At 37.6% G+C, this 12,022-nt stretch overlaps 2 protein-coding genes across 3 annotated transcripts; one reads left to right on the forward strand and one right to left on the reverse strand.

Annotated features, from left to right (window-relative positions):
* Positions 1 to 35: 35 nt before the first annotated feature.
* Positions 36 to 2,723, reverse strand: LOC130733058 (syntaxin-52-like). 2 transcript variants are annotated; one of them, XM_057585108.1, is made up of 6 exons: positions 2,565 to 2,723; positions 1,492 to 1,716; positions 871 to 1,073; positions 692 to 792; positions 540 to 584; positions 36 to 405 (listed from the first exon to the last, which is right to left on the reverse strand). In XM_057585108.1, the coding sequence occupies exons 2-6, from the start codon at positions 1,710 to 1,712 to the stop codon at positions 274 to 276; spliced, it is 702 nt and encodes a 233-aa protein (XP_057441091.1). In that variant the 5' UTR covers positions 1,713 to 1,716; positions 2,565 to 2,723; the 3' UTR covers positions 36 to 273. The 2 variants fall into 2 exon arrangements, with proteins under 2 accessions (XP_057441091.1, XP_057441090.1); XM_057585107.1 differs by lacking the exon at positions 2,565 to 2,723 and adding an exon at positions 2,438 to 2,553.
* Positions 2,724 to 7,304: 4,581 nt separating this feature from the next.
* On the forward strand, positions 7,305 to 11,593 carry LOC130733059 (serine/threonine-protein phosphatase PP-X isozyme 2). Its single transcript, XM_057585109.1, has 8 exons — positions 7,305 to 7,605; positions 8,142 to 8,294; positions 9,070 to 9,132; positions 9,270 to 9,355; positions 10,041 to 10,116; positions 10,210 to 10,478; positions 10,553 to 10,631; positions 11,243 to 11,593. The coding sequence occupies exons 1-8, from the start codon at positions 7,465 to 7,467 to the stop codon at positions 11,291 to 11,293; spliced, it is 918 nt and encodes a 305-aa protein (XP_057441092.1). The 5' UTR covers positions 7,305 to 7,464; the 3' UTR covers positions 11,294 to 11,593.
* Positions 11,594 to 12,022: the final 429 nt, after the last annotated feature.

Here is a 12,022-nt window from a genome sequence, read left to right on the forward strand (position 1 = left end):
CATATAGCTAGAGCAATGTCTTAAACTCCAGCCAGTTACAATACAAAGCCTTCCATTTTTTCCATGTACATACAAAGCCTTTCATTACACTACATATAAGAGTCAAACACACCATATAAACACTTACACATGTCCATTACATTACAAACTCAACAAATTGCACGCCATTGACAAAGCACCAAGAGAAATCAGGAAACTAGGTTATGATGTTTCAGTGCATACATACAGAGACGTAGACAAAAACAGAAGCTTGACGAGTTAGGCATTTTATCATTACAGATATTTGACCAACAGCCCAATGACAACAACCAAAACCACTATGCCAATCACTGATAAAAGCATGCACAAGCAGGAGCAACCACCGTTGGTTCGTTTATTTAAAACTGCCAAGTTCTTCTGCACACGCTGTTTTCACAGAAACATAAACGATAAGCTGTTAGTTGGTACAAATGTCAACATTCAACAAATTAACATAATTTAACTTTGATAAAACTAAATAAGAGTATCGGTCCAGATAGAAGTTACTATAAGAATATTACCCTAAGCCGAGAATCTGTGACATCTACATGTTGGTCCAAGTCATCCTGGCAGATGAAAAGAAAGGATTCAATTTTACTAAGGAGGGTAGACCAGAAGAAAATAGCTGACACAAACAAGAACAAAGAAAAATTAATGCATGAAGAGAACATACAATGAGACTCGTGTGTAGATCCAGCTCTTCATTCACAGCTAATGCAATATGTTTTGTGCTTGTTACACTTTCCTCCAATTTCTCAAGGCCCTCATCTTGTTCTGTTTGAACAGCAATGTACTATAAGATCAAGGAACAGACTACAAGCAACGTATTTTCAAACAATTCAATTAAATGACCTTTCATAATTTGTCGTTGAAGTCCAATAACTCCTTTGTTGTCCAGGCCATTGGTCCTACTCATTGCATCTGGCTTTATTTCTGGCCCAAACAAACTATCCCTGTTGGAAAAATTTGGCATGCTCAACGTGGAAGCCATCTCGTTAACTCTTGATCTCAAACTTGCAAGCATGTCCTTGCGACGATTCAGCTCCTTCTCAGATCTGCAACATTGCAATGAAACACACTTCAGACAACAAGGATGCAACTTCATCATACATCTTCAGATCTAGTATAATACAGTTCAGTATTACTCTGGTAAAGACAGCCCCAGAGAGAGAGAGAGAGAGAGAGAAAGAGTTATAGCATTTTGGTTCAGTTTATGTTTCCCCAGAATCAGTTCGAACACCTAGAAGTTATTCACTGAAACTTCTCATCATAATTGATTTTAGCTTTAGAATCAACTATAGAAGGATTTTCAAACATGTAGTTAATATCAGAAGAGACCTTTAAAACATTTATTTCAAAAAGGGAAACTCCAAAGGACAGCAGTGCAGACTGCCTAGTGTTCCAAGTCCTAGTGGCTCTAATGTATAACAGCATGACTTTTTTAACCAGCATAATCAACAACTAGACACTCACACAGGCTGCTTCCCAGCTGGAAGCTTTGACAAAAGGGATTGCAAGCTATCAAGCCTGGTCCCTAATATTGTGATCTTCCTTCTTATAGCAGATGAATGACGTTGGGCTTCCGGTCCAGATTCCACAGACGAACTCCGCTCGGAAATCATGGTGCTGATATCATCAGCAAGTTTCACTGCTTCATTGTATTCCTTCACCCATGAGTCTGAAGAAGATGCCATGGACCTAAAACAAGAAGAAAAAAGCCAATTTAAATAACCAACCAAACAAATAACGCGACTTCATTGCATAGTAAACAATAGTACTTCTACTTAATGCAAGCTTCATTATATGACGTTCAATGTTATCAAATATCCGACATGGCGGTTTTTTGGTTTTCCGCCATGGTCAATATCCCACCATATTCTCCCATTAGTATGGCGGCATTTTGGCTTTCTGCCATGACCCACCATCGGCAATTAACTACACTGACGACCTCACTAAAAACATAAGAAATAACAGATTGTATGCAAAAAATTAACAAAAAATGCACAAAAATCCTAAAAACAGCAATGGACATGCCATATTACTGTTCCAGCACACATGATTCACACAAGATAAATTCTACTAGCTTAGGAAAACCCATAACAAAATAAGGATCATAAATCACATTGTCTCAATCTACCAGTAAGGCATAACCCTGATTGAACAGTACTTTTTTCTACTTATCCCAACAAAAATTTCTTCCATCTAAAGCACATGATCGCAAATGGCAAATACAAATCCGACCCATCATAAAGTATCTCGAAAAGCGACCAACTTTAACACCAAATCCCATAATCATGGAGATCAAAACAGAAAAATTGACCTCAATTTATCAGACATGAAATGCGAAATTCTAATTTTTTTGAAAAATTAAGCTCAATTATAACAGTAACGAAATTCATAATCAGATCATATTTATGACCTGGTTTTCATTGAATAATTCATGCAAAAGAACGAGCAGATTACGATTGAGAACTGATCAAGGAAGAAAAATTAGAATGAGTGAAGATGATACTATACAATCGGAGAGGAGAGGGAGTGGCCTTAACCTTGGAAGCTACGACTGTGAGGTAGAGAGAGAACGGTGTGATCGATGCGACGTCGCTTCAGGGAGATGGCGATGGATGGAAGTTGCGTACGGCGCCAACCACCGGCACCGTCGTTTACTTCGCGGGAATGTGGAAGCTAGCGGACTTGGAATATTCATTCAGTACGGCGTCGTTTTTTACTATCCTTTTCAAATTACAAAATTACTACAATACTGTCATGTTGGACTTGTATGGCCACGTGGCAATTCATAAAAAGTTAGCTGTTGACTCATAATCGTCAACTAAAAAATCATTATATCAACGACTATTAATGATGAATAATCGGTGAGCCACTTTTGGACTAATATGGTCGAGCTCCATACTTATAACAGTCATATACTTGTGAGGGTTACATTAGGTCAGTCGGGTTTGATCTCTAAGGTATATATGATGTTGAAGGTAAAAGGTGCACTTCATCTTACAAGATTTAATTTGTTGGGGGTTGGGGAGCGAGGACTAATATAGTTGAGCTCTCTGCTTAGATCGACCACACACCCGCGAAAATTACATTAGACAGGTTGAGCTTGATCTTGATTCATTGTGCACAATCTGTAGATTATGATGTAAGTTGAGGGTTACATAACGTACATTAGCTCGGCTAGGATTGATCCCTAAGCTATCTGTGATGTTGAAGGCAAACGGCACACTTCATCTTTACAAAACTCTGATGTAAGTTGTGGGTTGGGAATTGATATAGTCGAGCTCTCTGCTCAATTGGCCATAACCTGCGAAGATTACATGTCATCAGGCATGTTGGGCTTGATTCATTGTGCACGATGTGGAGATTATGATGTAAGTTGGACGTATTAAGCTTGTGAACCTTGAGGCATAGTATTTTATTTTTAGTATGGAAAGATAAAACAATAACAAAGGAGAGTCTACTTGACCATAATCAAAACCACAAGCAATCCTCGCCTAAGATGAAAAAATTATAAGTGTTATTTCATGAGTTCAAACAGACTTCGAAAGAAAATCATAGTATGCTTGAGAATATATACTATGTAGGTATTGCAACTTGCGATAAAGGAAAAAAAAAGTATAACACTTATTTATGATAAACCTTTAGCCTTAATTGATGTCTTGTTTGTGTTTAAAATGAAAATGAACTTAATTTAAGAGGCTATATAGGTTTTAAAAACATTACTTGAATATGATAATGTTAGTGTGATTAGGAATCGAAAACTTATTTAAAAAAAAAAAAGGAACCGAAAACTTGAAGGGAAGTGATATTGGTTTTGGTGGCCAGAATCTTTTGATCTCTAGTTGAATGAGTAGTGCTTAGGGTTATTCTTATCTCGTTGACTCGTTGAATATCTTCTTCTTTGGGAAAAAATTATTATGGACCACTTTTGTGTGGTGCAAAGTTGCACCACCCCCTTTTGACCCACAATAACAGATTTTTAAAAAAAAATCAAAAAACATATTTTATTAATCTTTAATTAATTATTAGATTAATTAAATTAGATGAAATTATATAGTTTTCATCTTCTTCTTTTCTTCCTCCCACCCAACAACCACTGCCACCCACAACCCTAAACCCACCGCCGCCACCACCACAACAAAATCGAAAGAGAAAAGCTTTGGGTCGTCAATCTTCTCTAAGGTGGTTGGGTGAAGTTGAAATCGGAAAATTTCAAAAAAAGTTGAGACAAGTAGAGGGAAACCACAAGATTTGGTGCCTTCGAAATTTTTTCCAGATCCGATTGCATCTCCACGGCCAGCGCCAGCCACCTCCGCTTCTCGTGGCGTCTGATTTCTGGGTTGAGAGTTCAATCACGACCCACCTTCTTCTTCTCTTTTTTTCCTTCGATTTTGTATGAGTTATGAGTTTGGGGTTTGGATCTGGGGTTTGAAGGGAGTTTTGGGTTGGTGGCGGCGTGGATTGGGAGTGGGTTCTGGGTGGTAGTGGGTTGGGAGTGGGTTCTGGGTGGTGGTTTGGATCTGGGGTTTGTGAGGAGTTCAGGGTGGGTGGTGGTGGTGGTTCTGGGTTGGGAGTGGAATCTGGGTGGTGGTGGGGATTCTGGGTTAGGAGTGAGTTTGTTCTTCTTATTTTTATTTTGGTGTTCTTGTTATTGTTTAGTGGTTGTGGGGGTTTGATGCTCTAACAGGTTGTTTTGTGAGGAGCAAAATTCTGGGTTTGTTATTTGGTTTCTGGAATCTTGGTTTTATGTGGTTTTGTTTCTGGGTTTTCTGGTGTTGGGTTCCTAGGTTTCAGTTATTAATTTGTTGAGATGAAGGGGAAATGTGGAGGGAAGAAGAAGATGGAGAAGGAGGACGACGGGTGAACATGAAGAAGATGAGAAGAAGCTGGATGAAGATTGTTTTTATTTAAGTTACATATATTGGTATTATGTTATAAAATTGCGTTTTTGTGCTGGCTTTGGTAATGTAATGGGCTGTCTTAGTTTGGTGTCAAGTTTTGGTGTTTGGTGCAAGACGTTGGGGTTGGTTTGTACAATTTGAAGGTGCTTGGTTTGGAGGATTGATGGGTCATGGACAGGGGAGGTGCTTGGTTTGGAGGCTGGTCTTGGACAGAGGAAGCAACAATACAGGGGAAGAAGATAGAGTGATGATGATGAGGAAGAACAACAAAAATGAGAATGGGGAGAGGTTTTGATTTCTGAAATTGGAAGGTAGAAGATGAAGAGGAGAGAGAGGAGAGATTATGGAGAATTAGATTTTAGGCTTAATTCCACTTTGGGCCCCTGATCTTTCAAAAATGAGCGATCGGGGCCCCCCGTATTTAAATGTAGCGGTCAGCCACCCTAACGTTTCAAAAACGTGCGATCGGGGCCCTTCTGTTAAGTTCCGTTAGTTTGACCAAACAGAGCAGTGATGTGGATTTTCTTTTTTATTTTAAGATTAAAATTTTTACCCAGAAATTTCCCACTCAATACACAAACCCAATTCCCCCAAATTTTACCCTAATTTCACCTCAATCCTAACTTAGCAAGCAAGAGAAGAAAAATCGAGAGGTCCCTGTAGTTCATTCATTTATCTATAGTGAATTAATTAATTAAGGTTTCACTAATCAAAATAATTAATCTGGTCAATTAGCAATTAGGCAGACAAATTTGAGCTCTCTCCTTCTTGAAAACCCTAGAACTCACCATCTCTCTCACCTAGCCACCGCCTCCCTTCATCCATGGCTGCGCCGCCACCACTACCTTCGACGAAGATCAATCGGCTCCATAACCACTCGCAACTAAACCCCCACTGCACCCCAATCCACAAACCCAGTCCAACAATCTTCTCCACATAACCTAAACACCAGAACCCATAAATCCCCAGATGCAGATCCATTGTCCTAGGGAGGAAAGGATGGGAAGGGAAGTTCAGATCTTTCTCCTCCTGATTTCGATTCCATGGCGTGAGAGAAAGAAGAAATTGAAACGCTGTTGAGGCGGCTCACCACCATCACCATAACGACATCCCCACCGTCCCTTACACCCCACTCCGCTGCAAGTCATGCTCTTCCCTTCTCAACCCCTTCTGCATCGTCGACTTCAACGCCAAGATATGGATCTGCCCCTTCTGCTTATCCCGCAACACTTTCTATCCTCACTGCGCCCAAATCCAGAGGAGAGAGCGAGAGCGAGATTGAGAGAGAGAGAGCGAGAGAGAGATGCAGAGGAGAGAGCGAGACCGAGAGAGCGAGCGAGTCTGAGAGATTTGGGGTTGTGGGGTGGGGTGATGTTGGGGTGAGGTTGAGGAAGCCATAGAAGGAGGAAGGAGGAAGAAGAAAGAAGAAGAAAGAAAAAGAAGCGTGAAAGAGGGAGAGAGAGGTTCGAGTGTGAGAGAGAGAACTGAGAGGGGTAATTTTTGGGTAAAAAAATAATCTTAAAATAAAAAAGAAAATCCACGTCACTGCTCCGTTTGGTCAAACTAACGGAACTTAACATAAGGGCCCCGATCGCACGTTTTTGAAACGTTGGGGTGGCTGACCGCTACATTTAAATACGGGGGGCCCCGATCACTCATTTTTGAAAGATCAGGGGCCCAAAGTGGAATTAAGCCAAGATTTTAATTAACTTAATTAAAATTATCACAAATTAATTATTGTGATTAATAAATATGTATTTTTATTTTTATTTTAAAACCGGGAAACCTGCAATGACAGGTCAAAAAGCAAGTGGTGCAACCATGAACCAGAAAAAACTGGTCCATGTTAAACGCCTCCTCTTCTTTGGGATGAATGATTAGGACAAGCAAACATAACTTCTAGCAAAATATTGGTAATATGCATTCTTTCCTTCCACAAAAGAATACCATATCTTATATAGAACATTAAAAAGTAACTAATTCACTTAAATTAATTTGTGCTTTGAAAATAATTCAGCATACAAAATAATTTGAAAATTGAAAATATATTAATTTAATAATTTTTTGTTATAAAAGTTAATAATTTTAAATGTGGTTGTCTAAATCCATCCAAAATAAATATAAGGTAAAATCAGTAATTTAATAACATTTTGGTATGTGTACACTATGTCACTTAAACTGAGACAAACTCATTTCAAATAAAATATACTTTTCAATCCTGAATTTTAAGTGAAGAGTGTTACATTATTATTATAAAAACATTTAGGGAAAAAAGAAGAATTTAAATTCTAAACAAAAAAAATTACATTTTATAATTACAAAAAAAATAAAAAATACCAAAAGTAACAAAAGCATTATAAATACCCAAAACAATGAAAGGAAGCACCAAAAATCGAGTTTGGAGTGATTGACATGGAAGCTCAAGCTCTTTGCAAAAGAAGAGCTTGAAGATGCACCAAAACACCAATTGAACCAGAAGCAGTCAACACAGTGAGATTGAAGGAAGCAATTGCAGAGAGAGAGAGAGAGAGAGTGAAAGATGTCTGACCTAGATAGGCAAATTGAGCAGTTGAAGCGATGCGAGCCTCTGAAGGAGTCTGAAGTGAAGACCCTTTGTCTCAAAGCCATGGAAATTCTCGTTGAAGAGAGCAATGTTCAAAGGGTCGACGCTCCTGTCACTGTTAGTCACTTTTTCCCCTTTTTATTCATTCATGATTCAACCCATTTTGTTGTTTTTCTTCGATTTCTAGCTTCTGGGTTTTCATTTGATTCTCGATTTACGAACTGGGTTGTTGTGATTTTTGCTCAAATCGAGTAAAGGAACTTGCTTTTTATAATTTGACATTTGAAGTGTAGTGTGATTGGTTATGAACCACTCTACTGGGAAATTCAGTTTATTTAGGGTTCAATGTAATGTAGTTGGTAGATTTTGTGCCTTTTTCTGTTCTGTTTTTGTTGGAGCGGCGCAGCGGAACGTTAGACTTTTGTTGGAGTTTACCACACATAGGGTTAAGAGGCTAAGAGCATAAGTGGTGTAGGATATCAGTTTTGAGATTAGAGTGTCATGGGGACACATAGGAAGTGAGCTTCTTAGGCCTTTTTCGGATGCAGTGAAGTTAGGATTGTTTGCTTGCTGCATTTATGTTTCTTCTGCTTGTGATATTTTTATTGTACTGGAACTGATTAGTATTGTTGGTTTTCTTGTTCTTTGTGTAGATTTGTGGGGATATTCATGGCCAGTTTTATGATATGAAGGAGCTTTTCAAAGTGGGAGGTGATTGCCCCAAAACAAACTATTTATTCCTTGGGGATTTTGTTGATAGAGGGTTTTACTCAGTTGAAACGTTTCTGCTTCTGCTCGCTCTTAAGGTTAGTCTTTTCTCTTACATATTTTTGTTCTGTTAAAATTGGAAGTCAGGAGTATGTTGTGTGGTTCTTTTAGAGAATCTTGTAATTGTTTAGGTGTTTATTGTATGATTTCAACATTGGTTAGTTCTTCTGCGTTAGGCAACCTTGTAATAATTAAAAAATGTTGGTCTTGTAGCTGTGATTGGTGAATGTAATGTGGTTGGCTGAACGTTATTCTTTTTTAAGGGAACTCAATTTGCTATTACTGGAATAAAATTCTAGAAGTCTTTGTGTGGCATGGCATGAGTGGTGAAGCTTGAAAATATGCCAAATGAGGCTTTATTGGTGGTCTTTTAGTAATCTGGTGTTGAGGTTTTGTCGGCAAAAAGGAGAACAAAATGCTTTGGATGCTTGATTTAGTACTCAGCTGTTTCTTCTATTCTCTTTGCAGACAGGATTTTAATTGCAGTTTTTCCCTCACTTTGTCTGTCTGTGGTCATGGCTTTTTTAAGGGTTTCCTTGGTCTATAATGCAAAGGGACTGTTGTTTTTTCTTTTGAGCTATGTTCTTCTCTCTATGTTGTTGCCTTTTCTTTATTTATTAGGAAAACTGCCTGAGAGTCCTTCTGCTTTATTTATCTGTCGTTGAACTCTTCTTTTATGGCTTTTAAAAATGACAAAGAAAAGATAATGGGTTTCGTAACTAGGGGCTGAACCACTCCAACTCTTTCTGCCATTAGTGATGCTTCTTTCATTTGGTTTATTATTGTTGTAACTAATTAATGACATACAATCAGGTGAGGTATCCAGATCGGATAACACTCATTAGGGGAAACCATGAGAGCCGTCAGATCACACAGGTTTGTCTATCAGCCAAGTGGAAGAAAGAAATAACTTTTTTATTAATATGATAAATGACAGTGGGGAAAAAGATACTGAAATGTTTCTCAACATTTTGTGATTTCAGCATACTTATTCAATATCCATCACTTGACAGGTATATGGATTCTATGATGAGTGCCTTCGAAAATATGGTTCGGTCAATGTTTGGAGATATTGCACTGACGTATTCGATTACTTAAGGTTTGCTAATATAGTAATATCTGATAGATCTCAATATTTTATACACACGTGTTTCATATATAGCAGATTGAGATATTAATATAGACATTACTTGGTTTTAGTATTGCACTTGGGAGCTACTTCTCCACATGACTTTAATGCCTGATTTGCTATTAAATTCCTGAAATTGTCGTTTTTCCACCAGACAGATTTCATTTTCCATTCTGTACTGTTGCTGACATCTCCCTCTTGTTGTGTCTGTTTGTGTATTTTAAGTGTAGAAGGGGTTGGGTTGATGATTCTGGAAACAATAGACTTACCTAATAAATACATAGAAGAGAAATGAATACACTCTTCATCACACTTTATTTTTCAACAGGTCTATTATTAGGTGAACAACAATGATATGTTAGCGAATTCCCATTTGAGGCCCACAAATAGAGAGTGGGCCCAGGTATTGACGAGGGGGAGCATGGGAGCTCACACAATAATCGAGAGGGTGTTAAAAAGAGGGTGTGAAATAATATGCTGGTAGCACTTCTTGTGTATAATAGCTAAAAATAAAAAAACCAGAGGATTTAATGGAAACATGTGTATCAAGTTGCTTATAACTTATTAAGTCTACTTAACTGCACTTACAAATTTACTTGTTTCAACTTGCATCTTCCACTAATGGGTTTCCTATGTTGACAATGGCAAAATGCAGCTTGTCCGCCCTAATTGAAAACAAGATTTTCAGTGTTCATGGTGGTCTTTCTCCTGCCATTTCAACATTGGATCAGGTTATAAATTCCACCTTAATTTATTTGTCTCTGGGGTTTTAGATTGTAAATTATTAGCGGACATTATATACATTATCTATTATTCATATCCAGATACGAACTATTGATCGGAAGCAAGAGGTACCTCATGATGGTGCTATGTGTGACCTCCTATGGTCAGATCCTGAAGATATTGTGGATGGATGGGGTCTGAGTCCCCGTGGTGCTGGTTTCTTATTTGGTGGCAGCGTTGTTACCTCCTTTAACCACTCCAATAACATTGACTATATATGCCGTGCTCATCAGTTGGTAATGGAAGGTTATAAATGGATGTTCAATAACCAGATAGTTACTGTCTGGTCAGCTCCAAATTATTGTTACAGGTATAAAACCAATCAAAGTTCATCATTACTTGTGCTCTGATGTTTTTAATTATACATTTTTATCTTTGTTACAGATGTGGTAATGTAGCTGCTATTCTGGAGTTGGATGGAAATCTTAATAAGCAGTTCCGTGTGTTTGATGCTGCCCCACAGGTTTGTCAGCAAAAGCACTTGATTTTGATTACCTGGATTCTGGTTTCCTTTAATGGTAGCAATTTGAGCCTCACCCTTTATGTCAAATCCTTTGATTCATGTGGTGAACAGTGTGTTACTAAGTGCGTGTTTGGATCAACGTTACAGTATTTGATTTTGGTTAAATTGATTATAGTCAAAGTGAGTTGAAAGTAAAGTGATTTATGTTTGGATACGTTTATGGAAAAATTATTTCTATAGGTTAATATTGTGAAATCAAGTTATGAAATCCCACAATTGATTATGTCCGTCGCATAAGCTACTCTCTCTAGCCTCTCTGCATAATCGATTTTGGGACTAAAATAAATTCTTTTTGTCTATTCCCAAACATTTACATAATACCTAAAAGTGATTTTGGTCCCTGAGAATTGATTCTGAGGCTCCCAAACATGGAACCAAATGCACACTAATATGACTAGTTTTTCATCTGGACTGCACTATCTTTGCATGTTTAAGAAAACAATTTGTGGTCCATATTATTCGCTAGGTTATGATGATACATTGATACTTTAGAAAATTGTGTTAATTTGGCAAAATTGACTTTTAAATTTTCAAATTTTGTTGAAACTCAGGAATCAAGGGGGGCACCTGCAAAGAGACCCGCGCCGGATTACTTCCTTTGAAGTATATTTCATTGTTTGTATGATCTAGATGCTCAAATTGGTGAAAAGGAGATTCCTGCTTGTGCATCTTCCAGCTTCATCCATCTTTATTGTACTAGGAGTGTTGTGAATTAGCATGTGATTTGCAATACATGGTTCTTACCTTTGTTCATTCAGAAGCTATGATGGACAAAGATTTTATAGGAAAAATGACATTTGCATATATGAAAACTTTATTAGGAAGAATTGGATTGGATCACGGAATTTTGGAGAGAACTTTTTATATAACCTGTGGGAAAAAATCCACTAGTTGAGTTTTTAGTTTATGATCTTCAATTCATGTAGTATGTGTGTAGATGTATTATTGCTCAAATTTTACACTTGGTGGTTGTTAATGATGTAATCTTACATTGCCTGAATTTAAAGGTTGATTTGTCAAAGAAAATGATCATTATGAACATAAAATCCTAATGCATAGGGGCGCAAATGCATGGAAGTTCCTAATGTCTTTCAAAATCACTTGGCAATTGACTTGCTTTAGAGAACAAAACAGAAGTAAAGGAAACGTGCATGTCTTTGGATTTTCATTGAAGTCTCATCCATATTAAATTCAACGTGGTAAAATTTTGATTTTGCTATCTATGTTGAACTTTACATGCCAAATTTGATGTCAATGCTAATCCTTATTAAATTCAATGTTCGTAAAATTTTGATTTTGCGATTCGCGATTCATGTTGAACTTAAAATGTC

This window comes from Lotus japonicus, chromosome 1 (genome assembly GCF_012489685.1).
Source record: "Lotus japonicus ecotype B-129 chromosome 1, LjGifu_v1.2".
NCBI classification, from domain to species: domain Eukaryota; kingdom Viridiplantae; phylum Streptophyta; class Magnoliopsida; order Fabales; family Fabaceae; genus Lotus; species Lotus japonicus.